At 43.4% G+C, this 22,571-nt stretch overlaps 2 protein-coding genes across 9 annotated transcripts in view; one reads left to right on the forward strand and one right to left on the reverse strand.

The window, feature by feature from the left end:
- Positions 1-11,552, forward strand: part of LOC113569039 (putative methyltransferase-like protein 24) — a 25,957-nt gene extending 14,405 nt beyond the window's left edge. For 7 of the 8 annotated variants that reach the window (XM_081695752.1, XM_081695743.1, XM_081695758.1 and 4 more), the window contains 2 exons: positions 1,620-1,845; positions 9,461-11,552. In XM_081695752.1, the coding sequence (XP_081551878.1) occupies positions 1,620-1,845; positions 9,461-9,781 (547 nt within the window). In that variant the 3' untranslated portion in view covers positions 9,782-11,552. Of the gene's footprint in view, positions 1-1,619; positions 1,971-9,460 lie in introns of those variants that run through there. The other variant, XR_014116817.1, reaches the window with a different exon arrangement.
- Positions 11,380-22,562, reverse strand: LOC113569040 (pre-mRNA-processing factor 17). The gene is made up of 15 exons (XM_081695731.1): positions 22,359-22,562; positions 21,860-21,946; positions 21,640-21,769; positions 21,370-21,456; positions 21,093-21,229; positions 20,757-20,853; positions 20,414-20,553; positions 18,630-18,704; positions 17,063-17,108; positions 15,638-15,739; positions 15,069-15,184; positions 14,378-14,511; positions 13,206-13,282; positions 12,122-12,266; positions 11,380-11,997 (listed from the first exon to the last, which is right to left on the reverse strand). Exons 1-15 carry the CDS (start codon positions 22,539-22,541, stop codon positions 11,820-11,822), a joined length of 1,734 nt encoding a protein of 577 aa, XP_081551857.1. The 5' UTR covers positions 22,542-22,562; the 3' UTR covers positions 11,380-11,819.
- Positions 22,563-22,571: the final 9 nt, after the last annotated feature.

Raw genomic sequence — 22,571 nt, forward strand, 5'->3', positions numbered from 1 at the left:
TGGTTTGACTACTAATGTGCAGTGCCGTCCCTCCGAAACTGTGGGTGTACAAATACGCATGCAGGTAAATGAGATGCAGGTGTCTCCTGTCAGAAGACAGGTGATTGCGAGAGGGGAAAGTGATTGACATGGTCCTGGCCTGGCAGGGGCGTGTCCCCCCCTTTAGGGGACCGGCCAACTGTGACAGTGGGGAGTAAACAATCTAAGTGCCAAAGGCCGGCACAAGCTTCCTTCTAAATTACATCTTTAAAAAAAAAAAAAAAAAGCATATAGCATATTTAATAATATTTTTTCAATGCATGAAGGTTTCTTTAAAGATAAATAAAATAAAAAAACACTAAACCCGAGCTAACCTTTGACACGTCTGCTGTGAAACAAAGTCATCAGTGCAAACGTGTGTGATGTCGATTTTATGGGCTATAATTTCAGTAATTACTTGGAATATTACAAACACATAGTGAATACATAAATCTCATGTTATTGTGATATATCATTTACTCACAGTGGTGTATGTCGACAGCTCCCTGTGGTAAAGACTATGCAGACAACACTGATGAGATTAGCCAGGTCTGTAATTAGTGTGATTAGTGCCCAAGACATGAGTGTACAGCCGGGCCGGTGCAACTGCTGGGATGACTCGCTAACATGGCCTGCCCACGAGCACAGAGACAGACGAGTTTGGTGCCAGTGGCTTATGGCGTTTGTGGCAGAGATGACGGAGGTGTTGGCGGTGGTGCTGGTGTCTTTGCGAAGGTCTGCTCTTATAGCTTCAGGCCTCAGACCTGCCCAAATTACAGCATGCAGGTCAGTGGAGTTGTTGGATTTGTGTGTCTTGCAAGCACTCAGCTGACGTTCCATTTGTTTACCTGCACCAAGCTGATCGGTTTACATTTGATCAACAGCTAACATTACACAGCAGCTTCGTTGTGGGTTTCCCATTCAGCCAAAGCTCAGGCTGGATACCCGAAGCCCACTGTCTTGAGCAAACTGTTCAAGAGCAAAGGGCCTTGCAAACTGTCCATTATGTATTCAACATTCAACGCCGTTCTTGTTCATTCCTAGAGCATGGCATGAAAAAGCATGCAGTGCCTGTTAACCCTTTTAGAGTGAGATAACACTTATACTTAATCCCAGCCAAGAAGCTGATTTGTAGGAACGGAGGCAGTGAAGCACTGGGATTCTGGCCCATCTTATAAAACTACAACAATCAGTAGATTCTGCTGGTTCCCCAGTCCGAGCTAATGTTTAATTTATACTGGAGGCAGCACAACACAAGTGCAACACGAGATCATATTTGAGCAGCCAAACACTAGAAGCCCGTGGGTCTTTTGTGCATCCAGTTGACTCGAGGGCTCCTTCAGCCGAAGGCAGAGCAGATCGGAGCGCGATCCTCTGCTGGAGTCCAGCCACGGTTCTTCCATTTCAGGTTGAACTTTGGTTCTCCCCTGCTTTGGTTATGCAGTTATTGGGCTTGTCTTTAAAAGTTGATAAATTGCTCTTTTTGCTCTTTGGAACAATTGGTAAAAAAGCTTGCCCTTGCTGCAAGAGTTCAACACTTCTTGCATAAATGTCTCTCTGTCTCTCTCTTCCTCCTCCTCTTTCTTGCTCTCCCTCTGCAGGCTGGGAGGGGAAGACCTGTGGCTGGAGAAGGCTCTGGCCACCGCTGGCTGCGAGGTTCACTGTTTCGACCCCAGCATCGGCGCGGCACACCTTCAGGACTCAGGGGTGTGGCTGCACCGGCTCTCCATTGACTGGAGGGAGCCAAACCCAGCCATCTCAGCACAGAGGCAACGCAGCAGCACCAAGAAGCTGGCCGCCATCCTCAATGACTTTGGGCACAGACAGGTGACGCCGAACACCGCCGAGAGGTTTAACTTTGCAAAGCCATCAGGCCTTTTAAATGTGCAAATTGGATGCTTTGACATCTTCATAGTCAAAGAGCACTAATTAAAAGTTCCTGTAGAAACTCACTTTAGAGTTGGTGTTTTAAATGAGCCTCCTTAGCTATGCGTGTCACTGATGGCTCGTAAATGGAATTAGATTTCATATTCTGAAGTGCGATGGCATGGTTAGCTAGACACATGTGTTACATATGTGAATAGTTTCCAAGGGTGTACTTTTTCCTGGAACAACCAAAATGACAAAAACATTGAAAAATCCATAATTTGTCTCCAAATATTTTGTAAATAGTATAACAAAAAGAGAAGACATTTCTTTGGAGCAGGAAATACTGTCATGCACACTGATACTATGGTCCCTATTTCAGTAGGCTGCTTTGTGAGACAGGGGAGGTTTGTTGAAGTGTTAGTTTGTTACATCACAGTAAACTGAAAATCACATATGCATGTGACACCCCCACAAATTTTAACATCAGACTACATAAAGTAAATCACTGCAAAAAAGATGGCTTGTGAGCCCCCATCCAAGAAGAACTCCATTAAACCTGTACGTGCATAACCATTTAAAATAACAATCTCTAAAAGTCCTGGTGATTTAAAACAAAGGGGTGGGGGTGTCTTTAAAGAGGTTACCGGCTCCTTCATCCAAGTTCGTCAACACCTGTCATTCAGTCACATGGCTCACAGCCAAATTAACCGAGGGATCACTCTCAGCAACTCACACTTCCTAAAGACTTCTCACGAATTCTAGGCTCACTCTACTCTCCTAAGACGTTCCGTACGCGCACGTTTACAGTTATCCCCAAAAGCCTCCAGCTCAAAGAATCGTCACCTATTACTACTACTCCCGTCCTTTGGTTACCTAATTAGAATACATCCTCCATCTTCTAAAGGACCAAGAAAATCCAGGGGAAAATAAAAATGAAATAAACTGTTTTAATGTTTGCTTTAAAAATGGGAACATACATTGCACCTCTTTAATAACTGTACAACCTTTGCTTTATGAGATAACTATGCCTACGAGTTTAGCCCACATGATATGCCCTTTCAATGTACATTCATTACTATTAGTATTACTGTTATGCTTGCAAAACGATGGGACGAACAAAGAAAGCAGCGAGTGCACTTCACACCCTGCTCTCCACACTGTGATGCAGTGCATCTCTCCTGACTCATTCTGCATTCAGTCCTGAACGCTGCGAGACACTCTCCACCGAATGGGTTTATCCTTGCATATCATCACGTTATCACTTAGCAAAACATGAGCTTTTCGCAGTCCTGCCAGGTATACCGCGCAGCCTGATAGCTGTCTGCTTAGCAAATTACAGTTGTATGTACGGAGTCTGAAAACGAGGTCGTGTTAGTTCTGTGCCCTATGAATACTGGAAACGTTTCAGACCCAGTTGTTTTAATGAATTGCTGACCCATATTTAAAGCATAGGCCACCATGTCATGTCACAGCTCGAGCCAAGAACTTCAGTACTGGTGCCACGTCCTCACTTGGCGCAGTGATGCGCTTGTATTGCACTACATCACAGCGACAGCGCTGTCAAATGCCCACAGTCAGTGGGGTGTGCAATGATCTCACAGTTGACATATTACAACGCCCATCTCATCAGTCAACGTCTTTCTCAACTTCGCTCTGACAGAAAGAACTATATCCCCACCCCCACCCCTTTATCAAAATGATAATTGCTTCGTATTTATGCACCATATCCCAAGATGCCAGGCTTTTTTGACGCTCTCATATATCACTCTCCCACCTTCTGGCGCTGTGAGTTTAATCATTGCAAATTAAATTCAGGCCCTTCACTGAAAAGCCTACAAACCACGCTCTGGTGCGTAGCATCAGCAAGTCGATGCTTTATACGCTATCGATTAAGCTTCGTGGCCCAGGTGGAAAGCGTTCCAGTAATACGGTGCTCTCCAGAGTTATTGACACCCTTGGTAAAAACAAGCAAAACCTCTTGTGAAAGATGTTTCTTGTTTTATCGTCTTAATTCAAAGGAAAGAAAAAAATAGAGACAATCTCTGGGGACTCTCTTCTTTAGCGCAACTCAGAGGTTTTCAGTGGGGTTTAGGATGCTTCTGTGGACGCTTTGGCTTCTGAAGCTTCTGTGGTCACTTAACCATTTCTGTATGAATTTGGAAGTCTGCTCTGGATTCCAGTCACATTAAAAGATAACAACTATCACCTATTCCTAGCTTATCTTTTCTGGGATAAAAGGTTTCATCAAAGTTTCAATGATGTTTACTGAACAGAGCAAATCATTTATTGGTATAGATATTTTAGACACATAGTGTCCTCAGGATTTAATCTGCTTTTACAGTTTTCCACCTGTGATCCATGGAGGAAGTTTCACCTCTTTACTGTGGAGGCAAAATATACTTGTTCTTCCCAGCAGTTTTAGCTCGTTTCAAATTTTCCTAATCATTCTCCTAATAGTGAATATAGTATAGTGGACATAGTAATAGTATTTTCAGGAGTGGCATTATTTCTTACAGCTTTTGTCTCATCTGATTGATTAAGGTCATTAATATTTAATACCATTTGTATATTCTCTAATGTTGATGGGTGATGAAAGGTATCTGGCTTGTGTGTTGCTAGATAATTACACCCAATGAAATAGGAACTCATGCAAGATGACTTAGGAGTTCCTGTAGACTCAGGAGTGCTTACAAAAAGGTCAAAGGTCAAATGTGAATGTAAATATTTGTCAGCTTTTGCTTATAAGAATATATAGAACAATGACATATTTTTAAGGAGAAAATACCTGAATAACTTGAATGAAGGGTTCGATTTCTCTATTATCCATATAAGATGATAAACAAGAGACATTTTCTCACATGCCTTTTTGCTTGCCTTAATCCTAGACAAGGAAAAAATGTGATAAGTCAAAAGGTGCTAATATTCTTTAAGACAGACGTTTCAATAATAATAGACCATTCTGTTTAGCTGAACATGGACACAGGGTAAATGAAGATAAATATGCAAGCACATATACTTTCCACCCCCTTCATTAGTGACATTTATTTATAAGAAACACTGTGTGCAGTTAGATGCTGTTAGCCCTTCTGTTTCTGTGCAGTTTGTGTTTGTAACCCTCAAACTCACTGGGAGGTTTCTGACCACAGGACGACCTGTTACCTGGATGTTTTCGGGGGGCAAACCACTCTAAACCCATGGAGGAAGCTGACACATGGAAAAACTACAGTGCCTGATGCAATCATACTGGCACAACACCCACAGCCCTGCCACCACCGTGTCAGCGACTCTTTGAAAATGTCCCACTACCCAAATAACTTCCTGTCAGAAACTGACCACAGGTGACTGGGATAGTGTGTGGCTGACATATAGTGCATGACAAGAGACTACAGACTGTAAAGGTACACCTATAAAACACATCTATAATAGTCAAATGTATTTATAACAGTCACAAAGCAGCTTTACAAATGAGTCCAAGCACCCAGTGAGCAAGCCAAGGGTGCCACTGGCAAAGAAAAACTCCCTGGAGGATGAGGAACAAATCTTGAGAGGAACCAAGACTCAAAGGGGGGCCCATTCTCCTCTGGCTGAAAGTGGTCACCACAATAGTAACAATAGAGACAATAAGGAGCATAAAAAGTAGTGAAGGGGGGAAAAAATGATATATAAATAAATAAATAATGAAATGACATGTTTTCCAGAAGCCCTAGTCCGGTCCCGATGGTGTGTGCATGTCCAAAACCCATCCCGCACGAGAACGTCCATCAAGAGCAACTGAGTAGTTGGCTGGGTGGAGGTGTGGTGGGCTACAGCAGGGGACATCAGGGGGTGGTGGGAGGAGCCATGGCAGCTGAGACGGGTTGAGGCTCAGTAACATCATGACATCGGCGGTAGGTGTACTTCGGCAGAAGGAGAGAATAGATTATTAGGCATGTCCAGGAACATGGATGTGTAAATTAGGGAACTATAATGTGCAAAGATGGACTCCAGCAGATCTGTCTGTGGCAGCATAGCTACAAGAAGGGAGCCAGAAGGAACCACAGGCACGAGGCCACCCTCGTAAAAAGGGTCCAGCACTGAGTAGAGGTGCAAGGCAGGTGTTTCTGATAAAGTAGGAGGTGAATGTGTTTCAGGTTCAGGCATATACTGTATATATCATACTGTAATTCACAGATGATGCAAAAAGGATTAAATTAGAGCCTGTTCAAACACACTTAGGAAACACACCTGGCAATTCATAAAACTGTGCATGACTCTGGCTCTCCAGGTGTGGAGTTGGGCACCCTGGTTTAAGATGTCCTTACTGCTCCAAGAACATAATAGAAAAATTAAACATGAATAAACAGTAAAAACAGTCAAATTTATAATACGTTTAAATGGAGCTCACCTTTATTCAAATAGAAACTAGTTAGGTGGGATATTTGTCCCTCCTTTTTCTTTTTCAGTGCCCTAGTTTTATTTTCTTGTGGGAAGGCATGATGGCATTAGGGAATTAACTACAATTAGTGACATTTAAACAAATCCATTTGCTGATCCATTTGCACTTCTGATTAGGGAGATAAGCCACTGGGCTTCCATTATATATATGGATGGAAAGTTCAGACTTTTAAGCCACTTATTTTGCCAAATCTTATTTACATAAATTAAATTTTCTAGAAACTACATAAATTGTTGAGGACTGGAGTACCTTTGAGGTCATCCAAAGCAATACTGTTCTGATGATGGCTTATAATTTGGTGTTTTTAAATGGCAAACAGTTTCTCATTTAAGATGACAGTATTATGTAATCATTACTCCTTAGCATTTATAACATGAAATGTTAGCAGCTTTATAGTGCTATATGGTTTATAGTTTTTTCTTTTGTAAAGCATCTTTGTGTAACTGTTTTATTATTTCAGTTCTACATTTTGTTTTTTAATGGTCGCTGTGGAGTTTTTCAGAAGTAGGTCTATGTATCTTCCTTGTGTTGACAGGACTCAAATTCACCCTCCAATTTCCATACCGAGAGTTTCTGTTGCTGGCTTATCTTAGTCATTCTTCTGACTAAGAAGAATAATTACCATAATTAGTGTTTCATCCCTATTACCGCAAAGTCCATAATTGAATTTAAAGCAGAGGTTGAAAATTCATGTCCTGAAGCCAAAACTATTAAACTTTGAACTGAGGTTTTGTCCTGGAAAATGGCCTGTATTGTTTGCTCAGAACTATGAGCCACTTATCACACTAAGAATGCTGAAAAACAGGTGCTGGGGTTAGGGTTCCAAGTTCAGAAGTGCACACTCTGTGAACCATCTCAAGAAAGGTCTTCTGGGGGAAACCACATTTATTGAGGGAAATCTGATTTAGCACAGGAGACCATGCTGGGAGTTTAATTTACCTCAGATGTTTAAGCTTTTATTTACAGCATTTATCTGATGCTTTTATCCAAAGCAACTTATGATTATGACTGAGTACATTGAAGGGTTAAGGGCTTTGCTCAGGGGCCCAACAGTGGCAACTTGGCAGTGGTGGGGCTTAAACCAACAACCTTCCAATTACAAGTCAAGTACCTTAACCACTGAGCTACCACTGCCCAGTGGTACCACTAAACAATTTTAAGATAGTTGCCTAGATCTAGCTTTTTTGTAAACCAATCATTTCTAAATTCATTATAAAGTGTTCATCATTTGTAACCAAAGCATGCTTCCTTTTTGTCAAGAGGAACATAGAACTACATTTAAAATCAATGGACTACCTTCAATATACACTGAGTGCTTAAAACCACTTATAGGGAAAATGAATAACATTGATATATCCCATCCCTTTGGCATCTGTCAAGGATCTTGATGTTGATGTGCTGGAAGCAGGAAAATGAGCAACCAATAGGAACTATAGGACATTGACAATTGTGATGCCTAGTTTGGGTCAGAGCACCTCAAAATTGCAGGTCTTGTGGGGTGTTCCCAGAATGAAATGATTAGTACCTACCAAAATTACTACTTTGGACAGAGGTCCTTCATCGGCTATGCAAGCGCTTAGAAATTAATAGTAGGAGGAACCTGTTTCTATATGAAAAAGTAGATGTTTAAATCATAACATTCATTCCAATGGGTTCTAAAGAGTGTATACTACTACTACTATTAATAATAATAAAAATAATAATAATAATAATAATAATAATAATAATAATAATAATAATAATATACCTTCTCATGTTGAAGATGGCATGTGTGAAAAAATTAGGAAGTAGCAGATCTTCATGTTTTTTTTTCCCCTCATATACACACATTGATGAGAGTGTAATTAAAGCTAGATCATTAATGTCCCACCCAAGGGCTGCATTCCCAAATGGCTTCTTTAGTGTTCCCTAAATGTTAATTAGCCAGCATGAAACACCCCATTCCTGTCCAACTGAACAAGTGCAGACAAAGCTGGAGTTTGAGAAAAAAAGAAAAAGACATTGAATTTCTCATTTCATTCAGGTCATCAGGGGTTTGATAATTAGTCGACAAATTAAAAGCACAACATGGTGCCTGTGGTGGCGAGAACCCTTTTCAGGTGTAATATACAAACTTATCTGCTTATACTTAAATAACAAAAACAGGTGGAACACTAGGGACCTTTTAATTTATTCAAGTGGTCAAGAAGATGTATTAATTTTTCAATGCAGGATATAATAAAGAACTTGTGCTTTAATTATTAAAATGGGCAGGCAGCCAAAAGAGAAAGTCCTTTGACCCCATCACTTTAATAAACATTGAGTCAGGGTGTAAAAGCAGCAGCAACGTACTGGAAGAACTCAGAATGCAATCATTTACACAATTGTTTCTGTGTAGAGAGATTAATGTAAAAAAAACCCAACAATCTGGACTGAGGACCCAAGTTTAACTGGCTCAGACAGCTTCTACGACTGCGGACAATATGAGCCATTGTCTTAGAACTGGACTAGCGAGTGTTCTAGATGGACACAAGCTGGAGAAAGAAGGAATGCACCTCAATTCATGTGTGTGTTTGAAACACCCTTCTCGAGTTCACAGTTAATTTGAAAACTTACCCTTTGATAACTGACATCTGGAGACATCCACATGGAGAGCTATCACACTCCCGTCCATGATTTCGATAAAAAATAGTGAGACGATGCATGAAAACGTCTATACGTGGTCTGATGCAAATTTACATAGCTTATCTAACTGATAAATGCTAATGAGCTGCTGCACACCAATATTAGGAAATAAAGAATAGCTGTGATTATAGAGATCACCCCCTACTGGTAACAAAAGCCTACAGTGTCTTGTTAGGTGTCAATTCAATTCAGTTATTAAAAGCGTACTCATGGAGCCAGAGCTCCCCAATGAAAGGAAATGAGCCAAGTGTAACAATTGGGCTTCACTCAGGCAGCAGCAGGCTAAACCTTTTTAATGAAAGTCCTGAATGCATGAGAAATAATGAGGCAAGGGATATCAGCTGTCGAAGTTTAGCTGTTCTTTGTCTGGTTTCCTACCAACAGTCAGACAAAAGAATCATATGCAGTGCGATTGTTAGTCCACGAGGAATCACTGATGAAGTGAATGCTTGTTTGCATGCTTTCTCCTCACAGGTGGATGTGCTGAAGGTAGACATGGAGAGTGCGGAATGGAAGATTCTAGAGAATCTGGTCCTGGAAGGAGTTTTGCATTCTGTAGGCCTCCTGCTTCTTGAGGTCCATCTGCATTGGGCAGGGTTCGAGGTGGGCGGGGACGAGCCAAACGTGGTGCGCTATTGGTTTAGCCTGCTGAGAGAGCTTGAGCGTGCACATTTCAGTCTCTACCACAGCTACAGTGTCCCCGCAAAGCCACGCCTCTTTCTTCAGAGGAACCTACACAACACAAGCAGCACTTATATACTGGGGTGGGTCAACACACGTTACGCTCCGCAGTGAGATCGACTTGCCTGGCACGAATTTGAATTAAGGGGAACATTGTTCAGAAGGGCATGGCAGCTGTGCTGACCAAAGTAAACTTTGAGGCCAAAAGTTGCAACCGGATGTACTCAGATTTGACAGTTTGGCCTGTTCACTGTAGTGCTGTTTTCATATGGCAGAGCTGCCTCGTCCTTTGTAGGGAAAAAGATGAGGGCGGGGGGGCTATAATTGCTTCTAAGCACTCAGCAGCATTTTATGTAAAGGTCATATTATTTCCAGAGGTCAGCTACGCAGTTAGAAAAGCTTCCGCGGGAGAGAGCCCATCTACTGGTCAGGCGTTTGACCCTTCGCCTCTTATGGGAAGAATCTGGTCCGAGAACGATGACCCTTCATTCTGGGAGACACGGGGTGAGCTAGTCTTGGTTGGCGGGCAAATGAACAGGCTCAAAAAAAAGAAGTAATGAGGTTGGAATAGAGCTCCAGGCAGGAAAAGAGCTCAAACCGAACACAGCAGACTAGTTTTGCTCTCTGGTATGCTCAAAATCTAAGAGACGCACAACTGACTAGAGTGGTCCTGCGATTTAAGAAGGTTGGTCAGAAAGCATAGGAGAATGAGCCCCTGGGCTGTCGACGCAGACTGCTTGGGAAAATGTTCCCTCCTCCCTCATCCTTGGGAAGAATTTTTTTTTTGTATCGTCACCATCAACACATAAAGCTTCACCGAAATATTAGCTGACTACGTAGAAATGGTTTGACAGAATACAGCGACGTGATGAATTATGGATGAGACCCAGGAAGTTGACTTCCCTCGCACATGCATGCGTGCGAGGGAGACATAAGCCGTGCTTGCTTAAGCACGTTCGTGTGCTTCGGCTTTCAGTACTATGGTCTCCTATGTGTAAAAACAAAACAAAAAAACTAGAAACCAGACTTTCACACTTACAAAGTGGTCTCCCCCCTTGTAAGCCAAATGCCTGGTTATATAGCTTCCAACAAGGCATCTGCTCCTCATTGAAGCCAGAATTTTGGGCATTTAATTAAACCAAACAAGCGAGTAAATGAACTGCACTCACAGGGAACGAAAGTGGCATAAGAAAGGAGCGCAAAATAAAGGCTTTGCATTAGCAGTCTCACCTTGATGACTCCTCTTGTTCAAAGATAAACAAACAATCAATAAATAATCATCTGACTCTGGTGCACAAAGTACGCTCGCCGTTCAAAGGAAATGTGACTTGTCTTTGAGAATCAGGCATGTTTATTATCAAAAGGAAGCAACGGAGTTTGTCACTGCGTCAGGAGATTCATGACACGAGGCGGATTAGTGCCACCCAACCCCGTGTGTTATTAGTCTGCTTTTGGCTTTGTGTTGGCTGTTTGCTCCATCACTTTGTTTAAAGGCCATAGTGAACTGCCAAATGTCTTCCAGAAAAATTATTTATAGCACTTTCAGCCTGCTTGGAAACAAAGATGTTTTGTACACATTTGTCCCATTTCAGATGATTAGCCCATACAACGTAGTCAGAGGATAGAGACAACTTGCATTAAATATACAAATGAGAACCCCTTGTGCTGTGTCAGCCATGTCTGATTCTGATCACCAGTGATACCAAACAGACTGATGTACAAAAGGTTTTATTACACTCAGAAACGGATGTCTCACGCTGAACTGAAGTGTTGATATGCACGGCTTTAGCAGTGGATGACTCCTTAATAATGAAATGAAAATATAGAATCGAATTTAAAAGGCCGATGTTGGGGGGGGGGGGGGGGGGGCCTTTTAGACTAGAAATCTGGACTGGATGCCAGTCCATAAACTTCAGTCTTCACACACAGCACTGAGCAAAGCCTAGAATATAAAATACATCAGTGAAACAGCAAGGGTTGGAGGTACTGAGCCACTCTCTACTAAGGAGCACACGATAAAGCTGCTCAGCTGAGCAAAGACCATGGTGGGGGCGGGGGGTTTAAATGGAGCAATCTGACGTCTCCTCCCTCTGCTGTTCAGGCTCACTCTTCCACTGTCTCTTCCCCCTTCCTTTTCCCCCCTCTTGTCTTGTTAGTCCCAGAGTTTGATTTGTCCGTCCCAGCCGCAGGTGATGACCTTGGAGGTCTCGTGGGGGTGCCAGAGGGCGCTGATGCACACCTTGTCGTGTGCCTTGATTCGGTGGTACAGCTTGGTGGTCTTCCAGTCCCATATGTTCAGCTTCCCATCAGCATCACCAGACACCACATAACTACAGTTGGGGGCGATGAGACAAGCACATTATGGTAACACAGCACAATGATACTGTGTCCACTATAGAGTTACTGTAGATCCATTACTGGAAAGAGAGTCATGTGACTGAGGACAGCACTTACCTCATATCGGGAGAGAAGTCCACCTGGCAGGCATACCCGGCCACCATGTGGCCCTTGAAGACTTTCTTCTTGTTGAGCCTGAACCGATTCTGGGCTCCGAATATCAGGATCTGATTATCCATGGACTGACAGGCTAGCCATTTGCCTACAAGAAAGCAAGCAGACATACAGATAAAGATATCTAGTTCAAAACTGTGCAATGGTGAATTAAACTTTGTAATGGTAGCAGGGCTGTTTCTAAAGCCAGCTGAGTATCTGATGTGCCAGCCCGTTAGATCTGTCCTCATTTTGCTCTCCTTTTTCATGCTACTTGCATTTCCTACGAGCGCAGTTCGTTTATTCGTTTCTTGTAATTAAATGTTCAGAAAAGTCTGCCCACGTGAAGAGGAATGCAAGGGCATGTAAACAGATCAGCATACAAAATCCCCCTCAAAAGAGAACAAGCATGTGTGAAGGAGCAGATACACATGGCTGTCAGCGTGATCAAAGGTGGCGTTTGCCACTGAAGTAGCGATCCCTTTGATCAGCTCGAGTGCACGCTCAAGTTCGCACTCGAGTGTGTACTCGAGCCGCAAAACAGCCGCTTTTCACCCATCAAGCGCTCTTCGGGAGGCGGCTCCCCACTCAGTCTGCATGAGGCCCACATTAGGCCCACTGCATAGTCAGTTAAAACTTGCACTCATTGGCTCCCCCTAATGGTGTACAGGCCCAAGGCCTTCAATGCAAGGAAAACAGAAATTGACAACAAAAGAAAATAGACTGTAATATATATATATATATTATATAAATAAGCATTTATAAGGCTATTTACTCGTTAGCAGGAGAAAAAAAAAGAAAGAATAAGGAAAGAAAGAAGTGAGGAAGAGTTCATTTTTCTGCCTCTTTTCCATTTCCTTCCTACAGTTGGTCTTTATGTGAGTGAGAGAGAGTACGTAACATTTCCATAAATTATGCACTACTAGGAAGGAAACAAGATGTGTAAAAACAAATCTGAGAACTCCGCATGAGACACTGGGGGAAAGAGAAATGGAGTCGAAAAATATCATTTGAAAGGCAAAAAATGCACACGCAAAAGCACACTCACCATTGGGTGACAACGTCACGGCAGGCATCGAATGCATACTGGGCTCCGCAATGTATTTGAAATCCACTGGAATGTCCCTAAAAAAAACGAGAGCACATGCTGATGAAAACCAGACACCTTCAGTTCATGCAACGTGAGCGCATTTAATGCTTAGCACCAAACTAAGGTGTAGAGGAAGCAGACCGGGCCACTCGACCTGCACAAACTAGAGTCAGTACAAATGATTTGGAGCTACATTTTTAAATATTTGAGCCTCAAACTTATTTTATTTTGGTTTTCCTCCTTTTCTTTCTGTTCTGGCTATGTAACTAAACAATAAAGCAACAATAAAGCTTCTATAAATGCAGCTCAAGAGCAGAAACCTCTACAAACCAGCCACTCTTAAGATGTTCCTCACTGAGTGTGAATGCTTGCACATGCGTGCACGCACAAAGATGGTCATTTTTTTCCACACCTCTGCCCATGGCATTGTTAGGAAACCAACATTAGGATTCTTCCATGGCTCAGGAATGTATAAACCACACACACACCCATCCCGCCCTTGCGTGTGGTGATGACACAGACGAGACATAGTCCAGCAGGAGCCTCCTGTGGACACTCCACCCTCACACCGCCGAGTGGAGGTGCAGAACTAGCCTAGCGGGTGGCTGGGTCGGGCATCCGCGGGGCTGATGAGACCGTGCTAGACCGGCTCGTTAAACGAGAGCGTGGACCGCTGGGGAAGAAGGTGGCAACATGACCACGACCACCACTGCAAGAACTGTGATCTGCAGCTTTGGTGAGGGGCCCCGAGCAATGGAGACTACACAAGCAGGGAGGTCTCATGGCAAAGGACTTATTTACCTAGGTACTGTATGCAATTACAATATTAAAACAGTGCATTTGCTTAATGTCTTTTACAGATTGTGTTGACATTGCCAGCTGGAGCGTGTCTGTACACACAGTTTAAGTCAAATGTTTTGCATTTGAAAATGAATAAATATTAAATATGCATCTAAAAACTTTCCCCATATGCACTGAATCCAACTACTGCTGGCCAATTCTGCATTTGACTCACACATTAAGCAGCAACCCATCAAGTTCAGTGTGGTCACATACAACACACCGAGTTAAAAATCAATGAGAAACAAAGGGCTGTTCATTCATATGTTAATGTGGCACCGCCCACTCACCACTCCCACACGCGCAAGCTCTTGTCATCGGAGGTGCTGACGAAGCGGCGGTTCTCGTCCACGAACGTGATGGTGTTGACGGCTCCCAGGTGGCGGTCGTACTCCTGCACCACCTCCCCAGAGCGGATGTCCCACTAGGTATTTGACAGCGGGGCAGGAACAGGGCTTTATTCTCCACACACACACTCACTCTCTCTAATGTAAGCCTAGGGTAGCAGATCAGATGATGACTTTTGCTCTCTGCCTGTGACAGAGAGGCTGATGGAAGGAGAGGCGAGTCGTTTTTCAGCTTTGATTATTTGCTCCCATCATGTTTGCTGTTGAAGGACTGCACTCATTCGCTCTCCTTCTCAACTTCTCCCTCTATCCCTCCTTTATAGAGAAAGACTCATGTGAATCTAGCCATCTTTCAGTACCCCTCCCCTTCACATTGCACATGCACACACAAACACTCTCTCCTTCTATTGAGGGAAGCACAGAGCGTGAAATAAGGTCCTGTCTTCAGATTTACTGAGGGTAACCAAGGCTTCTCTTGGGTGTGGGTTTGGGGATGTGCGAGCATGCATGTGTGGACAATCTAACACCTAAAAACTAACAGCAAGATGAACACTAAGGACAGTCTTAGGCAGTCTATCTTTCAGGTATGTGCACACGTACACCCCCCCCCCCCCCATGCATGCACATAGCTTACCTGCACAATCTTCTTGTCCGACATTCCGGCAACAAACAGGTTTTGTTTGTCCTCGTCTGGGTTAAACTTTACACAGTAGGGGACTTTCCTGTTAGTGAACCTGGAGATGCACTGACCTGAAGGCAGAAGGAATTCTGTCAGAGTGGCCAGCGCACACCAACATCCTCCACCCCTCAACCTCTTTCAGCTCACAGGAGGTGCACTCCTCTCCCCAGAGGAGTACGGGGTGGGAAGGACGCAGCCCGCCTGAGTGAGTCAATCCTAAGCTCAGACATGTATGGCACTGATCAAAGCACAGCGGTGCGAGTTACCGCACATCCGGCTTCAGAATCTGAGCCAAGAACCACCCTGTACGAGTGGCTCCCCCTAGTGGAGGAGCGGAGAGAAGGGACGAGTACATGCTGGTGAAGGAGACTCCCGTCCATACAGAGACATGACTGGCAGAGTGCTCTTCTTTAAAGACCCCAGCTACAGAAAAGTTGCATGCTATCTCAATGCGAGAGAAACACTTCGAAGCTAAGGAGGCACAGAAAACAGGTTGGTCTCAAAGGTGTGTGCGTGGTGCTCACCTGTCTCAGAGTCCCACAGCTTGAGGTAGCGATCGTAACCGGCGCTGAGGAATTGAGTTCCAGTGTTGTTGAAGCAGATGTCGCGCACTGCCTTACTGTGACCTACAGCAAGGAGAAGGGCCATGGAGAAAGCAAGCCATTAGCATTTGCCTTCATCTGTTCTGACACTGTTGTGTCCCGGACAAGCACATATAATAAAGTAAACTGAGATCACCAGCATAAAATGAGATGAGAACAAGAAATATAATGTGACAGTACATGTGAGAGAGACCGTGAAAGAATCCTGCTCTATTCTTTTCTCTTTGTACATGGAACATGTGTGACAGTTATGAGACAAAACTTGCTGTGGACCACCCAGCACTGGTTTGGAGGGGTTTCTGCAAGAGCTGGCTAATGTAACCGGGGCGGTGTCCCACAGATGCTGGCTTGGATAGCAGGGACCCCTTAACGACGCCTCCAGTGAGCCGGTGCTCATGCTGCGGGGTTCCACCACCCGCCAACCGCCTCCCTCTCTCCTCAGCGGAAACAACGGGCCAAGCACGGCCAAGAGCCAAGATCCGCATTCGCTGCAGCCACACATGGCAGCACAATCTAGCAGCACTTCAAGAAGAAAGCTAGCACTGAAGGAACAGGCCGACAAGCCGTGCTAATGAGGGCTGGCAGTCACCAATTAGCACGAGGGCATCTGCATAATTCTAATTAGCGACAGAACATAGTCAGCTGTTGCTATTGACGCTGATGTTCATGACATCCGTTTTGATCCTGCAGACAAGTGTGCAGAGTTAAGGCATCTGTGCACCGATGCACGTTCACACTTCACTCTCCGTCCACCCTTTTTAACAGCCCTCTTCACATCTGCCTGTCAGCGACTGTCTCTGTGGTTTTCTCCACCATGAGCTCACTGTTGAATAATACATGATGGATGCATCTCGACAAGCACAACCGGACCAGTGGAAAAGCCCGTTTGGACTTCTCTCCACTTCGTCTATAGGCTGGGAAAACATCAGAAGATTCTGTACACGTTACCTGCACGCTCCCTCATGAAACCATAACACAAGCAAAAACATTCTGGTGGTATCTGACAAAGCTCAATAAAGAGAACAGAGGAGGGAGAGACAGAGGAAAGCAAGGAAAGAGGGAGAGACATTGATCAGAGGGCACCGTGTTCTGAGAGCCTTTCATGTTCTCAAGCTCAGTCTCATCAATTCTCTGCCTTGAGGTGCAAACAAAATAATATCACTATATTCATCTGGAGCACCAGATCTTTCTGCAGGTACACTGCAAACCTGAGTTCTTTTCCTTTAAAATTTGTGCCCTAAATGTCTCCAAGATGGAGTCAAGAGCTTTCTGGATTACGAAACAGCTACACGGGAAACACCATGGCTCATGCACGGCGTAAGGAGTGTGTGCAAAACTCCTTCTTACCAATAAATGTCCGTAAGCACCTCCTGTCACTGTAGACTTCCCAGAGCTGCAAAAGGAAAAAAGCGCTTTAAATCCCATGCAACACAGATATGACAAATGGCAGATACTGGAAGCAGTGCTAAAATGTCTTCCCAGGAAACAGTGCGTAAATGTTTGCGTGGGTTGGCTGGTGGACACATCCATGATCTCTTCATAAATTCTGCTTTCAGCAATTTGAAATGATTGTTAGCATGGCTGAAGAAAGCAAAGGCAATCTGCAAGCTAGGGCTAATAAATCAAATTATAATCACACTGCAGAGTAGGCTAAGAAGAAAATGCTCCAAATTATGAAAATGACCCAACATTTGAACTCCGATTTGCTGTCCTCTGTGCAGAGCCGCCCATACGGAGTGGACTGTCCAGAGATTTGTTTCGCAAAACCCATAGCTGCTACTTTAGTTAAAGCATTGATTTGGCAGTGATAGCCCAATGGTTAAGATACTTCACTTGTAATCAGAAGGTTGCCAGGTCAAGCCCCACTGGTGCCAAATTGCTCAAATTGTACTCTGTCAAAGATGTAAGTCTCTTCAGATAATATCGTCAAGTAAATGCCATAAATGTAAATCTAAAGCAGGCAGTCCTGACCTCTACTGACTATGACATATCTATATGTTTGTCTAAGGGTATCTGAAAATAACTGACATCCAGTCAGGAAGCCTTCTAAAAAGAGCCAAAGAGTCTGTTTTGCCATTATTCAGCTCTCCTTATACAGACTTCCAAAAGTTTCTTGAATGGTTAGGGATCAGATATTGCATGTAGCAACAATTTATTTTGTAAAAGTAAAATCACTCATCTTAGGTACAGAACCCAGCTATCTGTAACTTATTTTATTTGTATTAGAGGGCAACCGCTATAAGATTTTCAATGGCTGATGGCAATATTTAGAGAGTAGGGAGGCAGATGGGCAATATATAATACTGGTATAACTTTTTGCACCTTGCAACCAAAAACTGCAGAATTGAAACGAACATTTAACACTGTTATTGTCTGCATTATCTCTGTTGCAGATCTGCACTCTGTAGTGCACTTATTTAAAAAAAAATATAGCAACTAAATTAGAAAACAAAATGCAACAATTTCCAAAGGCAATTATAAAACTAACTTTGCCACAGGGGTGAAGGGTGGAGAGGGGGCGATCAGCTAAAGCCGACTGTCACAAAATGGCATTTAATCAGCTGATTAATTGGTCGACCACTAATTTGTAACATTATTATTGCTATTGCAAAGTGGCCTTAACAGTGAGAAAAGTACTACATAAATTAAATAAACGATCCTATTCCTCACCGAATACCCACGTTTGGGAGCCTGTTAGGCATAGGTATTCGGCATTATGCAACACATCCCTGCCGATGCTTATAATAGTGAATGTTTATGAAAAACAATTACAGACAAAGAGTAATTGCTTAGAAAAACAATTTGTGAACCCCCCAGCCACCCACCATCCTCAGAAACAGCCATCAGAATGAACACCACTTTGTTTTCCCCAGAGGCATGCTCAATAAGTCTGAGTGTGAGGAATAAAACCTACCTTGATCTTACAGTCCATAGAGCAGGAGAGAAGCAGGTGGCCAGACCCAGGAAACAACCGAATGGCGCTGACACCCTACGAGTGGAAGGTGGAGTGGAGAGGAGATGAGCCAACTGTGTGTGTGCACTTCATGTGCAATTAAACACCACCTGCTTTCAAGAGCCATTTACAAGGGCCACAAGGTTAGCTTCTACTCTTTCGCACACTGGCGTCATGGCCCACAAATGTAATGTTCAGTGCTGCCTTAATTGAGAGCTGCGTTCCGATTATTCTGTGGCTGCGTGGATAAACTAAAGAGAGTGTTTTCAAGGAACGATTGACAGCACCCAGTGTTGACCACATTTCCCACCGTTAACAAAATGAGCCTGGACTGATGCCTTTTACACCATAACGAACAGTGGAGAAGTGGCAACAGAAGCATCAGGCCTTGATATGGGTACTGAAGTGCTCTACTAACTTCAGTAGCACCCTGACCGGGTTTCTGTACATATTTCATGTAAAATGGTGGCATTTCAACAGCAAGCTCACTTTGCTAGCTTAAGCGCAAACATTTTTGATTTCACACAGACATAACTGACATCACACAATGTATCCACATTCAAAGTTTAGATGCCAATATGATGCGACTCCAACAGATATCAACAGCCCCAAGGTTCTGGACTTGGGATTGGGCACTGGGAACAGAAAAGAATGTGAGGGAGCTGATCTCAAATCAACATTCTGACACTTGCTAAAATACAGGAAGTGCTCTGAGGCTGACACACAGATGGAGAGATGAAGAGAAAAAGAAAGAAAGGGATAGAAGAAAGGAGGAGCAAGAAAAGGAGAGAGAGGGAAATGTTGACCTCCAGCGCTCCAGAAAATACCGTGAATGAATATCAGACCAGGCTAAGGAGTTCACAAGTCTAAACAGCAAACACCAATCACCTTGAAAGCAGACATTATGTGAGACAGGGTAAATCTAATCCTAATCAAGACTTGAGCCAATTCATTAACTGCAAAATTAAAACCAAAATTATGTTTATGCTTCAGAACACTGCAAGTTACAAACGGCAGTATTTTTCCCATATGAACGTCCCAACCACTGCATACGTCCAGGGCCCTCCAATTGTAGCTGATAGCCCTGGTGAATGTAGTCTGTGTTCTAACAAATCACAGCTACTCAAACTTCCTGACCAATCACAGACATGCATTCTAACTTTGTAATGCAATACACTACTCACAGTTCATTTAAATTAATACTTGTGACCACAGTACCACTCTAAGACAAATCTACAAATCAATTACATTATAGTATATTGACTGAATATACAATTTCTTTCCCCTTTTCTAAACATAGTTTATAAATCACCCTTGGCTAGAAAAGTCCAATATAAATGTAACATAAGGATTTCATAGAGATGAAACTCAAAACAGGATGTGTTCCAGCTCAAGTATTAGTGCAATCTCTATTCAAAATAGCTGAAATTAATATTTTGTTCATATTGTGCCACTTCGTAAAAACACTTCCATTCAAAAACGGCACCATGTAGGCAAGTCATTTCTCTGGATATGTCCCACCAAGCACAAAAGCAACCTCCTCTGTAATGCATTTCCCTTTCGCTCTCTCACTCCCAAATACATGCACAAAACTAATTGTCATTCCATCATCATTATGCACACCATTAGATAATTAAATCAGAGCTGGTCTACTCTCGCTACATTCCACTCACAAAAGCAGATGCGCACGCATGTGAACATGTGTGCACATGTGAATGCACAAGAACACACACACGCCTCCTCACCTTGGTGTGCCCGGTCCAGACGTGCAGCTGCTTCTTGGGCAGGTAACATTTGTCGGGTATTTCCGCCGAACGCAGGTTAATGCCCACGTCCTGCGGGACGTGCAGGTACGAGCGGCCCTGGTAGTCATACGCGTCTTTAACTGTGGAGCGAAGACAAATCAAAGGGTGAGGAAAGAGGCTTTTAGCCATTTCAACAAAAAGAAAATCAGAGAAACTGAGAGGGATTATGATAGTCCTGCTATCTTTAAGAAAGTAACGGGAGCTGAACAAATTCATGCTGCGGACAAAAGTAAATCCGACTCTGTGAAGCGTAATGGGTTGGAACAGCTGCCACGTGTCTTACCGTGTAGAATGGTTTTCTCCTCAGCAGGGGCCTCTTCCTCATTCTTGCCTCTTTTCTGCCTCTTTGCCGTGATTTCGTCCAGCTCCTTCTGCTCCTCCTATCAAACAGAATATGACAGAGTGGGATCCTCAAAGTGCAGTTGAAGTAAATGATATATAAACGCGCTGCCTAGGCTAAACCTAGCCTTTATGTTGTGAAGTAACGGCTAACAAATTTGGATTAGACTGTCTTCCAAAAGGTGCAAAGCAGGCAAAGATAAATCCAAAAACAAAACAAAAGAACAAACAAACAAGTGATTCTCAAGAGTATAAGGAATCCATGTGGGCAAATTCTGACCTCTGAAGGTTTGGCCACGTCCTTCTCATCCTGATACTTGGCCCAGGGCCCCAAAAAGCTGTCGATCTCTGACGCGTCTCCCCCTTTCACCCGCTTCCTCTTCTCCTTCTTTAGGCCCGACTCAAACACGGTCAACCCTGTGGAGAACAGATGTGCACAGCTGCAAAGAACTGCCCAAGCAGCAGCAGGGAAGGTGGGATGGGGTGGTCGTAGCTTCAGACAGACCCACAGCCCATTGCAACCAATGAGCAGAGAAAAACCAGGTCATGTCCAGTACCTTTCTTTTTCTCTGCTTCCTCCACTGCTCCTATGTAGCTGCTGGATGAGACTTGACTGCTGTCCACAGATGGGTCTAACGCATACCCTATTAAAATATAGTGAACATCTCGTGCTCAGAAATAAAGATTTAAACTAAGTATGAATATTTCATAATACTCAATATAACTAGTGTGGTGAGAATACTGACAACACTGGCTATTGCACCATGATCAAATCATTCTGAGACACAGATTCTCTTTAGTATATGTAAAATAGGCATGTCCCTTACCGAAAGTGGAAAACGTCCTTCTTTGTTGTTCAAACATGAAGTCGTTTAAATGGGCGGGTTCAGCATATCCAGAAAGCATGTTCCTTGGCGCAGCCATTTGCTGCGTTTTGAATGGATTAACTGGTCCAAACTACAACACACAGAAGACGGGGCTTTACGTTAAACAAAACACTGAAATGGTTCCTTTACCACATATAAACTCTCTTGACCGTGGCCTTACCTCGGGTGCAAACATGGTTTCGTAAGTAGGGTTGTAGAGGACCTCTTTGAGCGAGGGATCAATGTGTGTGCCCGTCTCAACATCTTCCTACAATACAGCAACACGAAGACATAGTAAAATGAACAATCTAGATGGCCAACGAACGCTAAATACTTAAGAAGTCAGGAAATAACGAAGCTAGGCAACATTAATGGATGATATTAAGATAGCCACCAAGCTAGCTACTTTACAAGCTATTTACACATTGTGTTACTTCATGATATTCTTAGTTACGCTAGCGTTGTCTTTTAGGCGGCACACCACAATTCATGTCACTGTATACGAGTCCTATATAAAGGTTTTAAACCTAACCACACGGAGAAACGCGTCAAATAAAATTATTTAGCTAGGTAGCGTTAACTAGCTGACCGATTTATTTTGTTAGGTTAGCTAACCAGCTAATCGAGCTAACGTTAGCGAGTAAGCTAATTAGCGTTAGCTACCCAGACATGTACCATACCTTGACGGCGACCTCAGGTGCTGAATTAAGAACAGATAAACTCGTCTTTCTTCCAGATGTTAAAGGCTGAAGATGTGAGAATGCGTCTGGATCTACTTTCTCGGAACTTGTATTGGGCTCAGATTCATTTTCTGATTCCGAATCACTCCCGTATGCAACAAGACAACCTACCACTGTCGCCATCTTGGATGTTGTTGGTGTTCGTCAGAGGGT

The sequence above is a fragment of the Electrophorus electricus genome, chromosome 2 (assembly GCF_041902795.1).
Source record: "Electrophorus electricus isolate QZ-2024a chromosome 2, ASM4190279v1, whole genome shotgun sequence".
NCBI classification, from domain to species: Eukaryota; Metazoa; Chordata; class Actinopteri; order Gymnotiformes; family Gymnotidae; genus Electrophorus; species Electrophorus electricus.

Excerpts from the sequence above, each read along its gene's own strand:
- LOC113569040 (XM_081695731.1), bottom strand. The coding sequence starts at position 22,541 with ATGGCGACAGTGGTAGGTTGTCTTGTTGCATACGGGAGTGATTCGGAA. Across the intron at positions 15,740-17,062 it reads GTGCTTACGGACATTTATTG|GTCACAGTAAGGCAGTGCGC; the intron begins GTAAGAAGGAGT and ends TCCTTGCTGTAG. Across the intron at positions 12,267-13,205 it reads CGTGACGTTGTCACCCAATG|GCAAATGGCTAGCCTGTCAG; the intron begins GTGAGTGTGCTT and ends GCTTTCTTGTAG.